At 42.1% G+C, this 18,458-nt stretch overlaps 1 protein-coding gene across 6 annotated transcripts in view; it reads right to left on the bottom strand.

The window, feature by feature from the left end:
* COL21A1 (collagen type XXI alpha 1 chain) overlaps window positions 1–18,458 on the bottom strand; it is a 181,845-nt gene that overhangs the window by 85,064 nt on the left and 78,323 nt on the right. For all 6 annotated transcript variants that reach the window (XM_039528333.1, XM_039528334.1, XM_039528336.1 and 3 more), the window contains 2 exons: window positions 4,069–4,122; window positions 3,837–3,890 (listed from right to left, as the gene is read on the bottom strand). In XM_039528333.1, coding sequence (XP_039384267.1) covers window positions 3,837–3,890; window positions 4,069–4,122 — 108 coding nt within the window. The remainder of the gene's footprint in view (window positions 1–3,836; window positions 3,891–4,068; window positions 4,123–18,458) is intronic.

The following is an 18,458-nucleotide window of genomic DNA, read 5'->3' as shown; positions in this document are numbered from 1 at the left end:
GCTCAGGACAGAGCAGGAGAGCTTTCAGTGTGTGTCTTAAAGAGACAGGGCATCTCTCAGAAACTTTCCCAGCAGCTAGCGCACACAGTCTCTGTGACACACAGTCTCTGTGTCACACACACACACAGTGTCTGTCACACTGTCGCACACCATCTGTGTCACATGCACACACTGAGTCTCACACACATAGTATCTGTGTCACACACAGTGTCAAACACACACACAGTCACACACACACACACACACAAACACTGTCTCTGTCTCACACACAATCTTTTTCTCACACTCACCTCCCAACACATATTTGTATTGTTGTTGTTACTTCTTGGTACTTCCTGCAATGCATATATATTCTCTGTAATTTTATTCTTTCAAAGTGTGTTATTTTAGTGTTTTGACTGGTCTATGCATTTCATATTTTTTATTTCTCTTACACTTAAATTTAATTCTTTAAGTAGTGAGTTCTAAAATACCTAACTTGTCCTTGCTGGAGTAATTATCCCTACTTAACCTTTTAAAAATATATTATATCTAGGCTTTTTGTTTCTACTGGTGGCGCACATCCACACATTATCTTGGTGCACATAACAAAATTTATTCCACACATGGATGGAAAAAATTAGAGGGAACATTGGCTGTCAGTGATTTTTTGCAAACTAGCCATTTGTAACAAAGTGCTTCCCTTAGAATCTCTTAAACTATATGTTATTGTAGTTTGAATGCTCTTTAAACTTGTAATAAGGGATTTATGTTAAGAGATTTTGTGCCTTGTTTAGGATTTTTAGGACATACTCTATTAGGGATCATTAGCTACATTCATAAAAAATAAACTTTGATTTGGAAAAGAATAGTGCCTGTGACAATTACTTTATCGGAAGGTTGTACCCATGTCCTTTAATGTTTTTCCTTAACAATCCCAGAAATGTATACCTCAGGAACAGGGGCGGCTCTACCTTTTGGGCCGCCCCAAGCAGTCATGCGCGGGAGGCGCCCCGGAGCCGTGGGACCAGCGAACCGTCCGCAGTCTTGCCTGCGGCAGGTCCGGTCCTCCCGGGGCTCCGGTGGACCTCCCGCAGGCATGACTGCGGCAGGTCCGCCGGCCCAATCTGCCGCCCCCCCCCAGGAAAGGGCCGCCCCACGCGCGTGCTTGCCGCGCTGGGGTCTGGAGCCGGCCCTGCTCAGGAAGGACAACTTAAGGGGGCAATACACAGGTTATTCCAGGAATGCCCAAAATTTTGGTGGGTAACACCATGAGGGCTTGGATGTTGCTGACTCTGTGCCAATGTGATGACAACAAAGAAGATAAGGTGATACAATGAACATTTTGAAAAGAAGCTCCATGAGATACAAGAGAACCCGTGTAAGAATCAGGTCTCTAACCAAAGGACAGGCATGAAGGAGGCCCTTGATGAATCTCAATACTGTAGGTTGTGAAAAACAGAATGTGACTAAACTGGCGTATGAAGCACTGTCAAGTGCACTTTGAAAGAGCTAAATGCCAATCCCGACTGTTTCAGAAGCAGCATATAGTCCAGAATCATTGTTCTGAGCTGCCCCTATAGAAAACCTTTTTTCATTTTGCAAAAAAGATCCTGCTAATGGAAGCTTTACTGCTTTGCATAAGAATTTCTTGCACCTATCTTGATCACTCTTTTAGTGATGCACATCCAGGCAGCGTCCAGGCCATCAGCTGCAGTGACCTGGTCTGGATTTAGACCTGCAAGCCCATTCGAGAGCTTGGCAGCTACCATATCCAAGATTGCCTGGCCAGAGCCATTCTGCCACCCGTGGGGAAGGTTGCCGTAAACTCCTCCATCCCTGGAATCGATGGCCAACTGTGACTGGACATCGTCATCATCAACAAGGACCGGAAGAAGATCATCATGGTGGACGTCACAGTGCCGTTCAAGAACAGGACCCCAGCCTTTCACGATGCCTGAGTATGGAGTTTTTGAACCTAGATCTTCTGAGTCCAATGCCATTCTCATAGATTGTTCTAAGAGATGGAACTTGAGTCTGGCATATTGTGACTTTCTGGTTTGAGTGAAGAACAAAAAAGCATCTGCTTTGGATATGGGATTTACCCAGGCAGAAGAGGCACTTGCTCTGCTAGTCTTTAAGAAAAGTGAGTCCAACACAGGACAAGCAAGACTTGAAGGCCACAGGTTCTGAGTCCACCATCTTAAAGTCATTGTACAGAGAGGTCTGTATGGCCAACGTATATTACAGAGGGCTCTGTTCAAAATTGCCATCCAGAAGAGGATTATTCTGTCCAAGAAACTGTAAGAAGAGAAGTCTGTTCTGAAATGTTTCAGAAGTTTAGAAAAAAGATCGCTCACGCTAGAGATTTCAGCAGATAAGGACATTGCCAGGTTCCATCTTGCTGTCATGGGTAGTAAGAGGGAAGCAAGGAAGGATCATGGTCACCCCACCTTTTATGCTCTCATGTGGGTGCACCAGATGGCTCAGGTTGCATGCAGAGTCCTTATGGACGCTGCTAGTGAAAAGAATCCAGTCTCACGTGCAGGGGCAACTACAATGGGATCCACACTGACACACAATCAAAAAAAGAATGGACACATACTTTACTAAAAAGCAATAAAATACAGAAAAACACAAGAAAAGGGACCTTCTTCATGAAGAAGTTGACTTAAATGTCAAGATTCATGCAGGCAGTAACTTAGGCCTGTGCAGAGTCCAGGGGGCCTCTACACTGGTGCACAGATCAACCCACACATTCACACATGACAGGATGCTGGCCCTAGTAATAACAATTTATAAGATAGTACTATCAGGCATGTCTTCCTACATGTAATTAAGTGTTTAAAACAGGCAGTTTTAAATACAGTCTAACTGTACATATTTAAGAATAAAATACCTGCAGATCTTGTAAAAACAATCTTCATACTTCCATTGCCCTTGATTAAAAGTGAATGTAGCCATAATTTATGTTCATTTAATTATGGATTAACAAAAACAGTCTGCAACGGAAACACCTAGCTTTAAATTAGCCAATGTGGAAACGCCTAGAAGTAATGGGATGAAATTAAGAAATGAAAATGTAGGCTGAATATCAGGAAAACATTCCTCATGGTGAGAACTACTCTACAGTGGAAAAAATGTCTAAGGAAAGTGGTGGAAGCCCCATGTCTTGGCACATTTCAAGCTAGGCTGGACAAAGCATGAGCACAGTCCTCCAGTGGCAGGGGAATAGACTAGATGACCTAAGAAGTCTTTTTCATCTTTAATGTCTAACTCTCTGAAATGCGAAAAAATGTCAAGAAGTGAAAGAAAGGAATACAATCATTACTGAATATTACCCATTACTGACTGAACAGTTTTGTTTAACATGAGAGACCCAATGAAGCAAAGCACATAAGCACATATTTAACTGGAAGCATATGATTAAGTGCTTTGCTGAACAGGGGCCTTAATAAGATTTAACAACCTGCTTTGCTGAATTAGGGCTCTAATAATAAGGAAATCCTGGGGGCTATCTTTGGGCCTGAAGAGAGAAAAGAGATGGAAAAGAACAATTTCATTAATCATAGATAACCTGCTATTTAGGCATTTGTCAATATCACTTTCCATCTACTATACTTTTTAAAAATGAAATTAGCAGTCACATTAAAGGTCTTAACTGATAGTATTATTGTATATACAATATTTTAAAGATGATACATCTTATTAAAAATGGAAATACTATCCTAAGCACAAAATTTCAGTTCTGACTTTATTGTCTTGGTAGTAAACCACTTTTAAACAAGTTTCATATGGAAATACCAAGGCCGTTACTTGTACTAAGCAAGATTGTAAATATTAAAGTAACTTTTTACCTTTGCACCATCTCTCCCTGCCTCTCCTTTGATACCCTGTAAGCCATGGGGCCCCTAAGAGAGAAAAAAATACACACATTTAAATTTTTTTACTCATTTCTTTTACAGAAAAGGACCAGATCCTGCAAGTGCTCCACACTCTGGACTCTCAATGAAATAAATGGAAATAGTATGAGTACTTACAGGATTTGGCTTAGATTTCCACATTGTAGAAAAGACAAAAGGAACTTACTTGAATCCCTGGGGATCCTGGAACACCTGGAGTTCCTGCTATTCCTTGATATCCCTAAGAAAAAAACCAAGACATTATAGCTAACTATATGCAGAAATTTGCAAACAATTATTTAAAATATCTTAGTTACAGCAACTGAGTTGGTCACACGGACTAAGGTTAAGGCTGCAAAACTACAACAGTTTCCATTAGAATCTCATGTTTGAGACTCATATTTCAACTTTGCGGAACTTTTACTTTTGGGGCTGAAATTTGCCATTCTGTCTTCAGTGAAGGTGAATTTTTCTAATGAGTAAGCAAAACCCCTTCACTTGCTTTAGAATTCTTGACAAGCAAGAGAATGGAGGGGAATGTATCACACATTTTTATTTTTCCGTTGTAAAAAGACAAAAAAAACCATATACACGGGTCTTTTATATGAAGCTAATCAAAAACTGGCTGAACTTTGAAACTCAAATTTGGTTATAGAAAATAAGCCTTATGGAAGAGACCCTGCTTTGCTATGTTTAAAGTAACTGCTTTTAAATAACAATTAATAATAATAATGCTGCATTAAGCATGTGCAGTTTGAAAATTCTGTTAAGCTGTCGACTATACACTTAAAGATAAGTGACAGGGCATGCTGGCCCTTTAAGAGCAGGAGCAGGCACTGTTTCAGGGAACAAGTGACACGAGGGAAGAGGATTAGGAATAGGAATGAGAATTTAAGACAGTTTCAGTGATGGTAATCTCTGGCATCCCTCACTAGCAACTGGCACTGGAGGAAGAAGAGATTACTGAAAAAATGCCCTCATGGTACTTGAGCATACTTAACAGAAAAGGGAGTTGCCCCATTAATTGGCCAGCATTTAAGTCCATGCCCCCCTCCACACATGCACACACAGAGGAAGGGTTACCTGCTCCACCTAAGAAGCACTTAAGAGTAACTACTACAGTCGCTGGACCATGCCTTGCACAAAGCTTTGCAATGGGAGCAGACCTCCTGTTTAAAAGTGGCAGGGCTTTACAGGCAGCCTTTAAACATAAGCAGGGAAGGAGGAGAAGGTGAGCTTTCATTTGACTCAGTTGAAGTAACATATGCTTCCAACATACAAAATAAGGCCATGTCTACACAAGCACTTTTGTCGGTATAACTTATGTGAAAAAACCCACCCCTCTGAGTGACATAAGTTACACTGACAGACGCGCCGATGTGGACAGTGCTACCGCCGCTCGTTGGAGGTGGTTTAATTGATGGGAGAGTTCTCTCCCATTGTCAATAGTGTCTATACAAACAATCTTACAGCAGCACAGTTACACCGGTACAGTTGTGCCACTGTAAGTTCACCAGTATAGATATGGCCTAAGATAGAAGGAGGAGTTGTCCTCTGACAGAATAGGAAGAAAAATAAGTGGAATTTTTTCTAACTGTAAAATGACTACTTCTACTGTAAAATTCTGGGGCTACTGGGTTTAACCCCTCCAGTTATCAGTTGAAGCAGCCAAAACTGAATCCAAGATCATATATTCTTTTGTTTAATTTAAATGGATGAATCCCATAACAATCAATCCTCCAATTTTGAGAAACTAAAAATGCTGAGAAGACAGACAAAGCCAAATTCACTAAAACAAAGTTCTAGTACGGAATCTCTGTACGGGTAAAGAACTACTAACGGAACCATTTCAGAAGTCTTACTTGTTTTCTATACAAGTCATGTAGCTAATAAACCAAGCCAAAATTACTGGCTGGGACAATGCTTGCCATACTCTTTTCCAGAAAGAAATTTGAGAAGATGCCCTAAAATCCAAACTGGTAATGTTTAACAAAGCAGGGAACAGAACTCTAGGGCTCTGTCACACATCTATCCTATAGCAAGTCTTTCCCTTTTAGTGCCCAGAGATAGTTCTAGCAGAATAGGCTTTAACTGAAAATGGAGAAGCATTCCCAGCTTGCCTATAAGCCTCAAAAGTAGCTGAAACAATTCAACTAGCCAAGGATGCCTTAAAAACTCTGTCCCTTTATTTCTTATCCAAGAAAAACAAAAAGTTTGTCTGACTTTCTGTAAGAAATAGTCATATATAAATAAAATGTTAGTGCACTTTTCAGATCTAAGAAATGCAATTTCCTCTCCTCCTTTTTCTTATTGGGAAGGATCATAAGGAGAGAAGAATAATTTCCTGGCTGAATTTGATTTCAGAATACAGTATGTGAATGGAAGATAGAAGAGGAGTCCTCACACCAACTTGGCCTTCTGAAATGGCAAATTTAGCTCAGAAATAGACCTTGTAACATGATCTCACTGCCAACAGAACAAATGGCTCTGAAAAAGGTTGACCTAATGGAAAGATGGAACAGGGAAACTACAAGTAAAAAAAACTCAAATGGAGGTTCACACAAAGCTAAGACGACAAGAATTAACCTCCAGAGCAGAACTAACCTAAAGTTGGTTTGATTGACTACAGACACATTGGAAACTGGAATTACCAAGATCAGCTTTAATACACAGGCACTCTTTTTGTAATAGCATCTGTTAGTTAAATTATCCTGCAGGAAGGGAGTACTTTATTGAAATATTTGACTACCATCAAACCACATAACCTACACACAGAGAAAGAGGCCAACACACAGAGAATGGATTAAAAAACCAAGAACAAAGAGAAATGACAAGTGATCATAATCTAGTTGGTGTAAATGAAACATGCTAGGGTAATTCTCCTAATTAGGGCCCTACCAAATTCATGGTCAATTTTGGTCAATTTCACAGTCATAGGATTTTTAAAATTGTAAATTTCATGATTTCAGATATTTAAATTTGAAATTTCACAGTGTTATAATTTTAGAGGTCCTGACCCAAAAAGGAGTTGTGGGAGGGTTGCAAGGTTATTGTTGGGGGGAGTTGTGTTACAGCTACCCTTACTTTTGCAGTGCTGCTGTCAGCGGTGCTGCCTTCAGCGCTGGGTAGCTGGAGAGCGGCGGCTGCTGGCCTGGATCCCAGCTCTGAAGGCAGAGCCGCTGCCAGCAGTAGCGCAGAAGTAAGAATGGCATGGTATGGTATTGCCACCCTTACTTCTGCGCTGCTGCTGGCAGAATGCTGCCTTCAGAGCTAGGTGCCTGGCCAACAGCTGCTGCCCTCTGGCCACCCAGCTCTGAAAGCAGCGCAGAAAAGAGTGGCAATACCATGACCCCCCTAAAATAACCTTGCAACCACCTTTTGGGTCAGGACAGCCAGTTTAAGAAACGCTGGTCTCCCCTGTGAAATCTGTATAGTATAGGGTAAAAGCACACAAAAGACCAGATTTCATGGTCCGTGACGCATTTTTCATGGCTATGAATTTGGTAGGGACCTACTCATAATTCATAGAGCTGGGCAATCAATGCAGCAACCCTTTTACTTTCTACACAGGTGGCCATTAGCATGACTCCTCAAACTTCAACCTCTGCACTGGTTCCCAGTTGAATACAGAGTTCAAATCAATGTCTCTTTCCTGATATTCAAAGCCCTCAATGAGAGTGTACCTAGCTACTTGAAAGATCGCTTTGCCCTCTATGACCATGGCCTATTGTGACAATCACATTCCACTCAAAGCACAAAAGTATTAAATACAAGGGGCACCTCATGAACACAGGAGAGAACTTCCACAGGAGCTGGGCCTGGGCTATGGAACTCACTTCCAGAGGAGCTAAAATGATCACTAAACTTCCCACATTCAGAATTAAATGCAAAACCCACCTCTAAGACTTAGTTTTCCCACAATCCATGACTTATTTACTTTTACACACACACACACACACACAACTCTGCTGCACTGGAGTACATCTGGAATAAGTCAGATAAATAGACATTTATACATTTATCTGATTTATTCCAGATGTACACCAGTGCAACTCAGACAGACATGTTTCATGAAAACTTATTTTCAAATTGTCCTTGATAGGAACTGTGACACCCTAGCACCTCCTTATTCACCACTGTCATGTAATTAGGATATGTTTTGCACAAAGTATGCCTTGTGAGGTATCATTCTAAAAGTCTTGATCTGCTAGACATTAATACCACGTTGGCTTGTATGTGCTATCACTGTATGTGAAGTTATGAAGTTTGGCTATGTATGTGTCACTGAAACATGTTGTGAGGTTGAAAACACCCACAAGCAGCCTTTCAGGTACCAGGGTAAAAAGGCCAAACATTGTTAATGGCTTAGTGAGGAAATGGACACAAACACAAGGAACTGTGTACAATAGAAACCTCTCAGAGACAGCACTACACAATGTGAACTGTTTGACCCAAGTCTCAGCAAAAGAGCTTTCCAGTAAATGGGAAGATATCCCATGATATCATCATCATGATGGTACCTCACTCTCCCTACAACACCACACCTGGAAACATCTGAGGAACAAAGACTGAATTGGGGGAAGTGATGGTCCCAGGCTAAAGGGATTTCTGGGAAACCCAAGTTGCAAAGCACAGGCAGCTTGTGCCTTAAGAATCTGCCAGCTTGTTTATCTCAGGGTGAGAATTTGCTAATTCATCTCCTACCTATCTTATATGTTAAGTTCAGTTTGCAGTTTTGTTTATTTAATATGTAATCTGCTTTGATCTGTTTGTTTTCACTTATAATCACTTAAAATCTATATCCTTTTGTAGTTAATAAACTTATTTTATTTTTTAATCCAAATCAGTGTGCGTTTGACTAAAGTATCTGGGGAAAATCTTAGTTTGGTTGCCACAAGTGTGCATGGTCCTCTTCACATTGAGGGAGAGGCGGACTGGGTATTAAACCCATATACTGGCCAGATTTGACCAGGGCAGGACGGTACTGCTCTGGGGTCTTAGGCTGGTGGTTAGAGAGCCTGCCTGTGACTTCAACATGGTGTGTCCCTACCTGTGTGAATGCTGGTGAAAGAGCAAGCTTGGAGGGCTTTGCAACTTGTCACAGCAGCACAGTGTGAGAGGAAGCCCAGGCTGGTGGGCCAGAAGGCTCAGTGGTACCCCAGTCCCAGGTGGCACTCAGGGAGAACCCATCCCAGGAACAACATGGCATGAAAAGAAAAAGGGTGGAAGAACTGTAATGAAAGAAAGAATCAGGATAAGCAACAATGTTCTGAGATGTGAGGAGGTACTTAGTTTTGGCTGTAGATCCAGTTTTATTTAACAGCTTTAATAGCAAATCTGGAAAAGTAAATAGCATGTTGATAAATTTGCAAATTCCAGATTGAGAGGAACTGCAGTCACAAGTGAGGACAGAGAAATGACATAAAAAGTGATCAAGAGAAATTAGAAATATGGCCATAGAAAGAAAGGAGATGGAAAACTGAAAGCTAATCCATCTTCTGAAGAAAAAAAAAACAGTCATTCAATCAGAAGGAGAAACACGGAAAGCAATATTTCAAAAGGAATTTTAGGACAAATTTGCAATGCAATAGGGCAGCAAAAGGACAATCCGGGTTTACACTGCACAAACAGGGGCATCACATCAGAGGAAAGGGAAATAAAAAATGTAAGGCTCTGATGAGTGTGCTGGGAATACTGCATCAATTCTTGGGACCTTATTATTCACAAAATGCTGCTGTGGTCAATAGGTTCTGAGAACAGTAATACAATTATTAGGAGCTGAAAAAAACAAGACGAGACAAAACATTGCAAGAGAAGATCTCAAACTTTTTCATAAGGTAGTCTGTCCATTAAGATGTGGTCTATCTTGTGGACTACCACACCTCCCATTTACATCCGCACTTGCAATCATAAGGATGACCTCCCTTCTCACTTACAGAATTCCCATGGTGACGAAAGTAATTGCTTCAGCAAAAAATATTAGGAAAGCATTCGATGCATTTTGTTGAATGTGATAGCTGTTTTGGCCATTTATTTTTTTTTAAATTGCTGTTCTTTTAATCTCTGCCTCCTATTGGTTATGTTCTCTCTTCCCTGAATCTCTGCACATGTTCTTCTGTTGCCTTGTCTCCCTTCTCCTTTCCTCCCTGTTGCCTGCTCCTTCTCTATCAATGCACCTGCTTGTCTACTACTTGTTTCCCTTTTTCCTTGCTCTTCTTGACATGTTGCCCAGCTACCTGGTCTTCTCCCCTCGACCTACTTGATCAACTGCCTTGCTCATTTCTCCCTTGCTGCCTTGCACATTCTTCTTCCACTAGTGACCCAAACTGGCAAAAGAACCTTCCATTTCCTCTTCTTCTCTCATTGTATAGCAGTAGGTCTGAGTAAAATCTAGGGCCTACTGTAAGAGCGCTCGTGTAGTTGTGTTATGAAAATGAGAGAGAGCTCTCCATCAACATAATAAAACCAGCTCAAAGAGCGGAGGTAGCTATGTCGATTGGAGAGAGTCTGCTGCTAACATAGCACTGTGCACACAAGCATTTATGTCAGCAAAACTTATGTCAGTCATGGGGGGTGTTCTTTTACTGCCCTGAAAGACAAAAGTTTAGCTGACATAAGTGCTAGTGTAGACCTGGTCTAAGTTGGCTCCACATTTCCAGCTACTTTTACAGGCCTCCAGGTATGCCAGTGTAGTGAAGATCCTGAACATTTATTGAAAGAGGTGGAAACAAGGAGCAGACTCAACATCATTCACAGACCACAACCAAGTGCTTTGCAGACCACCAATCACGCTGGTAACCACTATGCTAGAGAATACATGGAAAGAAATAACTATGTATTTCTAAAATTGTATGCTTATGTGAGGGTTTCAGCTATATGACTGCCAATAGGAGGAACATACCTAAACTCCTGATTTAGTTGTTGTTCTTGCCTACACATAATTTAGCTCTTGAAAATGTAAAAAGTGACAGATAAGGACATATGCCGCATAAGCAAGACGGGAATTTTGTGTTACTTTCATGAAAGGTTAAGCTATACAGATCAGAAAGTTTCTATAAAAAAGGCCATGTTAATTAAAAGAATCCAGAAATGAATTTAAAATAATAATCTAGAATGGTAATGAACTATCCAGATGTGGAGTGGCCCTCTCTGCCTTCAACGTAAATGTTTGGTGTTTAAGAAGCCTAATTTACAGTACGAATTTCCTAATATGAAGGAAATTTCAGAACATTAGTGGATGGTGCTTGACACTTAGGCCTAGTCTACACTACTTTGTTATTTCGGAATTAGCTGATTTAATGTGGAAAAAAAATGATTCTGTTCACACGACCAAACCGGTTTTTTTTCGATTGAAAGGGCTCTTTAATCTGATTTTTGTATTCCACCTCGGCAAGTGGAGTAGTGCTTAAATCGAGATCGCAATCCCGTGTTAAAGGCATTGTGGATGCAATTCAACGTTATTGGCCTCCTGGAGCTATCCCAGAATGCTCCCTTGTGACCGCTCTGGAGAACACTCTCAACTCCGATGCACTAGCCAGGTGGGCAGGAAAAACCCTGGGAACTTTTGAATTTCATTTCCTGTTTGGTCACCATCAGCACAGTCCACCATCACAGGCGACCATGCAGATTCAACCATCACAAGAGATCACGCAGTCCCGGATTTGCAGACGAGCTCCAGAATGGTCCAAACGGGAGGTATTGGATCTCATCGCATGTTGGGGAGACAAGTCTGTTATGGCAGAATGACATTCCAAAAAAAGGAACACAAATACGTATGCTAAAGTCTCCAGGGCCATGACGGAAAGAGGCTACTCCAGGGACACAGAGCAGTGTCGTACAAAAATCAAGGAGCTCAGGCAAGCGTACCAAAAAACCAGGGAGGCGAATGGGCGTTCTGCGTCACAGCCCATACATTCTGCTTCTATCATGAGCTGCATGCAATTATGGGGGGGGGGTGGCGGGGTGACGCCACCACTACCCCACCACTGTCTGTGGACATCTGCAAGGGGAGAGTTGCACGGAGTGAGGAGGAAGAGTCAATGGAGGATGAAGAAGAGGAGGAGGAGGAGGACAGTGCACAGGTGGCAAGTCGGGAATCCGTTTCCCCTCCCAGCCAGGAACTATTCTTAATGCTGGAGCCAATAGCCTCCCCCAACTCCCAAGGTGGGCTCCCAGACCACGACCCTTCTGGTACTTCTGGTGAGTGAGAGCCTGATTGGAGCCACGTGGTGGGAGGAGGGGGGAAAACCCAGCTGCGCTGGGCTGTTCGTGTTTAGTTTAAAGGGTTCATCCCTGCTCAGAGCCTCATCGGAGCCACGCGGTGGTTGCGGGGGGGGGTGGGGCAGGCGGGGCAAAGGGTGTTGTGTGAAGCGATCATCCCAGAGTGCCCGCAGGCCCTCCTTTTATATGGCAAACCCACCAGGGATTGCTTGCTATGGGAAAGGGGGTCCAGCAGTTTGAAAGCATTGAAATGAATGTAGAAGAAGCAGAACCCCACGTGCCCCTAGGCTGCCTGCAAGCTGAATTCTGTTGCCCGGCTGTGTGTGATGGCTTACTCATACCAAAGTGTCTCCTTTGTTCTCTGAAATGTATCTTTTAAAATACTACCCTCCCTTTTTCTCCTCCCGCAGGTGCAAATGTTTCAACGCGTCCTTTATCTACTCCATCCCAGAGGCTGGTCCAGATTAGAAGGTGGAAAAAACGAAGTCGGGATGACATGTTCACTGAGCTCATGCAGTCCTCCTGCACTGATAGGGCTCAGCTGAATGCGTGGAGGCAAACAATTGCAGAGTCCCGTAAAGCATTATAGGAACACAAAGAGAGGAGGGATGCATGCGATGAGAGCAGGCAGGATGCTATGGTCAAGCTCACGAGGGAGCAAACTGACATGCTCCACTGCATGGTGGATCTAATGCGGGAAAGGCAGCATGACCACTGCATGACAGACTGCCGCTGCAGCCCCTGTATAACTGCCCCCCTCCTCCCCAAGTTCCATAGCCTCCTCACCCAGATGCCTAAGAACACAAGCGGGGAGGCTACGGGGACCCACACACTCAACCCCAGAGGATTGCCCAAGCAGCAGAAAGCCGGCATATGCAAACTTTTGATTTGATTTCTGGACCTGTCCTTCCCTCCTCCTCCACCCCCCTAACCCAATACCCTCCTCTCCCCCGGTCTACCTTCTGATTTCTCTTAATGTGTTGTGCAACAAATAATAAAGAACAGTTTTTAAATAATTTTGACTTTATTTCCTTTCATATATATAGGGGGTGGGTAACTTCAAGAGAAACAAACACAACTGTCACACTGTGCCCTGGCCAGTCATGAAACTGGCTTTCAAAACTTCTCTGATGCACAGCACACACTGCTGCGCTCTTCTATTCGCTCTGGTGTCAGGCTGTGCGAAACTGGCTGTCAGGCGAGTTGCCTCAATCTCCCACCCCACCATAAACGTCTCCCCCTTACTCTCACAGATATTGTGGAGCACACAACAAGCAGCAATTACAATTGGAATATTGGTGGTGCTGAGATCTAACCAAGTCAGTAAGCTACACCAGCACCCTTTCAAATGTCCAAATGCACATTCTACCATCATTCTGCACTTGCTCAGCCTATAGTTGAACTGCTCCTTACTACTGTCCAGGGTGCCTGTGTACAACTTCATGTACGGCATTAAGGTGTAGGCTGGATCCCCGCGGATAACTATAGGCATTTCAACATCCCCAACAGTAATTTTCTGGTCTGGGAAGTAAGTCCCTTCCTACAGCTGTTCAAACAGACCAGAGCTCCTGAAGATGTGAGCGTCATGCACCTTTCCCGGCATCCCACATTGATGTCAGTGAAACGTCCCTTGTGATCCACCAGTGCTTGCAGCACCATGGAAAAATACCCCTTGCGGTTTATGTACTGGCTGCCCCAGTGTGCTGGGGCCAAGATAGGGATATACGAAAGTTTTGCAGCCACTGGGTATCATCCCAGGCCTGCAACACTATGCGGTCCCACCAGTCTGTGCTTGTTTCCGGGCCTAGAATTGGCATTGCACGGCATGAACCTGGCCCAATGCCACCATGATCTCCCAATCGCATGATCTGAGTGGGCTCTATGCTTGCCGTGCTATGGCGTCTGCATAGGTAATCCTGGAAAAAAGGCGCGAAACGTAGGAGAGCTGTTCAGTTCAGGATGGCTGATAAAAGGAGGTAAATGGTTGTCTTCTGTAGCTTTCACGGAGTCAGAAAGCTCGCTAGAGCTGCAAGAGTGGGAGAGCAGAGTTTGTGGCGGAAGCTGTGCGGCTCAGTTCACGATGGCCGAAAAATGGCAGGGAATTGTTGCCTTCTGTAGCTTGCACGCAAGCCCAGGACAGACAACAAGGAAAAATTAGCTAGTGATGCAAGAGCAGGAGAGCAGAGTTTGCGGCGGAAGCTGTGCTGCTCGGTTCATGGTAGCCAAAAAAAGGTGGGAAATGGTTAGAAAAAAGAGTAGATAGAAAGACAAGAGGACATGCGAGGAGGATTCAGGTACCAGGAGACAGGTGGTGCACCGTACTGCGCCATCTGCTGACAGTATGGCATCTGCTGTATCTTTCATGGAGGGAGGAGTGAGTGACAGCGCACACCCAGAAACACCTGTGAGAATGTTTTTGCCCCATCATGCACTGGGAGCTTAACCCACAATTCCAATGGGCGGAAGGGACTGCGGGAACTGTGGGATAGCTTCCCACAGTGCACCACTCCGACATTCGATGCTAGCCTCGGTACTGTGGACGCACTCCGCTGAAATCATGTGCTTTAGTGGAGACACACAACACTGAATGTATAAAATCACTTCCGAAAATTCGAATAAAATAAGTTCGAATTAATTTCGTATTGTAGATGTACCCTTAGGGACATTTTAGCTACTATATTTCCTGTGGGAAGAGGTAGGTCACATGAGGCCATATACTACCAAGTAATTATTTCTTGGAATCAAGGGCAGCATTTGCAGCTACACAGCCATTAAGGATTGTGGAGCTTTCATAGGACAGAAGCTGTAGAGGCTGGAGGGAGCCCGAAGTGTAAATTCAAGCCCACCACATGCCCACAGGTGGGTGGCAAGAGGGGTCCTAAGTACATAAGAAAGTAATGCTCAGAGCCTCAAAGATATTTAGGCACCTAACTCTCACTGATTACTATTAACTTTTTTTCTTTTTAAAATGCTGTTGCTGTATCTGGCTACTACACAAAGCTCATTGTGTAAGTATTAAACCATCACAAATATTAGTGACATTTGGATAGTAAGCATGTAACAAAATCCTGCAGCTCAATGTAAAAGGAAAGACTAGAACCTTCAAAAGGTACTTTATTAGGTGAGACTCTGGGTAGCTTTAAGAATGTCAAGAACAGTAATCTGAATACTGAGTTTGCAGCTGGATATCTCAGTAAACTCAACCTTGCCAGGTTTAAAGTTCTTCATCACTTACTGAACACTATAAAAAGACAATAAAAGCTTTTAAAATTCCATGAATGAAGCTAAATAGGAGACTGGAAAATAGCCCAAAGTTGTCAACCATCTGTTCAGAGTTCAAATGTTATGAATTAGTGTTTTCGTGCATTCTTTTCAACAAGCAGGTCAATAACCTATCTTCTTTATTGCCCTTAAGTATCCTTTGCGTAAGAGCAGAAGATGCTGTTTTATCATGGTAATATTTTGAGTTCTTCCCTGACACATATAAAGAATCCCTTGGAACAGAGAACAGCCTTTGGGACTGCATAGTCAGGGAGGCCCTTTAATGTTCTGTCGGCCAGCTACTCCAGCCTGCTTTCCCAGCTGGATAAGGGCCCATTAGAATTACTACTTAGATTAAAATAAAATTTTAGACTCATTTACAGAAGCTATTTCTACTGATACTGGTCTGTGATAATTTAGGTCAAGAAACTTTGAGTGAGGAGAAATATTTTTCTCTTTTTATTATGGTACTACAGGTTCTCATTTCTGTGCTTTTGAAGTCAATATGACTACTCATGTGAGTAAAGACTGTATAATTGGGCCCAGCCATGCTCATTCTAGTTACTTCAACAAACTTTAAGCTATAGAAATGGGTACATTAAGTAGAGCTGGTGATTACAGCAAAAACAAACAAAACAAAACAGAGAACTTCAGCGACTATTTTTTCACATTTAACAAATGCACTTTGATCCCACTTACATTCATTTTCCATGAATATTCTAGGAAACAAGTTTACTACAGAAATATTCAGGGAAACAGCTAATTTTAGAATAATGTTTGAGAATATTCATGAAAAGCAAATTTTGAATTTGTCTAGCACAAGAAACCTAATTCTAAGAGATACACACATCTACTCAGAAGATATACACATACAACATGATTTCTATATCCAACCAAATACTAAATAACATAGTTAAATTGTGAATGTTGAACACTTGCAATGAACTGCTCATGAATGATCTTTAAACCACAGACAATTAATTGTAATTATTTGAAACTAAGCTATTTTTTTAAATGAAAAAAATAAATTAATTAAATACATTCTTTATGTACTATCTGTAAACAAAGAAACAAGCAACACTTGTTGCCCCACCATACAGTTCAGAGACAATGAATTCCAGAAAGAGAGAGGCAAACTGGAGGGAATTTAGAGAAGAGCATCAAAACTGAGCTGGGGTCTGGAAGTACTCACTTCCCGGGAAAGATTATAAAATACTACATCATAACCTCAAGTTTTTCATACACACATAATTTGATTAAACAAATAACATGAACATGATAACCATCTGCAAGCATATTACGGGGTAATAGCCAAAAAAGCCTTAGGGTGCCTCAAGGGGATATAATCAGGAATAACAAGATTAAAATGAGCAAAGGAAAAGGTATCCTAAACAAGACACATTTCCTAACACTAAGGTCCTAGATACTATGGCGAGGGACACTACTGAAAAAATGAAGATAAACAGATACAGAGGTCTATTAGACTGCACAAAGGTCTCCTGCACGGACGGGTAAAAGTCCCATCGTTCAAGTCTAAAAAACTAGACTGGAAAGCACTCAAGAATCTACTGTAAGAAACAATAATGCACTGGCTAGAGTTGGAGATGACCTAATAGGTCTGCGATTTGTTCTTACAAAGAACAAGTGCAAATAGCGACAGCTGAATATTCGCAAAATAAGTCAGTTCAGAAAACTGAAGTATTTAATCAAAATTACTTCAACTAATATGTTTCAATTAAAAAATTGCTGCAATTTGTAATCTCTCACTTTCTGTATTATCAGAGGTTCACAATTCTCCTCTACTGTTTTGAGATGGAAAAGATTTACAAAACTATGTTCACAGAATGTCCATCTTTGTAAATCATGACTCACTAGTAGGAAAAAAAAATCATGATTGCCAAATTCCAAGGTTACAGAAAGACTATAGAATCAAGTTATTTTTCCTCCATAATTTGTTATATTACAAGTTATGATGTTCGTGGGAAGATGAATAGTATTGAAACAGAAACCAAGAAACATGAAAGGATATGCAAAAATGAGAACAATTGTTTCCCAAAATTGCTTTGAGTACGTCTTAACAAAGCCTACAGCAGTAAGCCTTGTTTCTTCAATAAGAAACAGTCAGGAAATGTATACCCTTGTACAAATATCTGTTTTCTGGAAATCTTAAACCGCAATAAAAAGAATAAATAAAATACAGTCAAATTCTGGCTGACATTGGACAGAGACACATGTTAGAAAACCTGCGGTCAGCAGCTAAAAGCAAAAGAGTGCCGGAACGTTGTCTATAATCCATCTGTCCATCACTAGGTCTCCTAACTACCTATGGCACATATATTTGTCAAGGATTTCTAAGAACATCCTTCTGATCAGATTATTCCTACTCTTAGAAGGAACTAAATACACAGGGTTGTGCACATAAGGATGGTTGTGGCCAAAATAAATGTACAAATTGCTAATGATTTTGCAGAGAAAATGCACATTCAAGGAAAAGAGTGGAATTATACTTAATTCCTGAGTGATTGAGGAATGGGCAAAGCCTTGACTTAGCCCACTGGCCAGCCCTCAGGATGTGAAAATTTGCAGCTTGTATAGGACAGCAGACTACCCCCCTCAAACAATGAGGGAATTTTGCCTCAGGGAGGTGTCTAAGTCACAATGCCTCAAGGGGCTATTACTAGGATGAGGTAGCTTAGGGCTGTGCCTAAAAGCACAACTGGATACTTAAGTGATATCCATGTCTTAAAACCAGATTATTCTGATTACTGATTTGCATTGTTTCACTCCACATACATCTATTCCAATGTTAGCCAATATTTTCATTAACATCTTGGGTTAGAAATTAATACTTTAGACCAGGGGTGAGCAAACTTTTTGACCCAAGGGCCACATCTGGGTATGGAAATTGTATGGTGGGCCATGAATGTTCAAGAAATTGGGGGTTGGGGTGAAGGAGGGCATGAGGGCTCCAGCTGGGGATGCGGGCTCTGGGGAGGGGCTGGGGATGAGGAGTTGGGGGTGCAGGAGGGTGCTCCAGGCTAGGACTGAGGGGTTCGGAGGGCAGGAGGGGGATCAGAGCTGGGGCAGGGGGTTGGA

This window comes from Mauremys reevesii, linkage group 3 (assembly GCF_016161935.1).
Source record: "Mauremys reevesii isolate NIE-2019 linkage group 3, ASM1616193v1, whole genome shotgun sequence".
Classification (NCBI taxonomy): domain Eukaryota; kingdom Metazoa; phylum Chordata; order Testudines; family Geoemydidae; genus Mauremys; species Mauremys reevesii.
The sequence above is the reverse complement of the archived record's forward strand: the minus strand, read 5'-3'. Positions and strand labels throughout refer to the sequence as shown.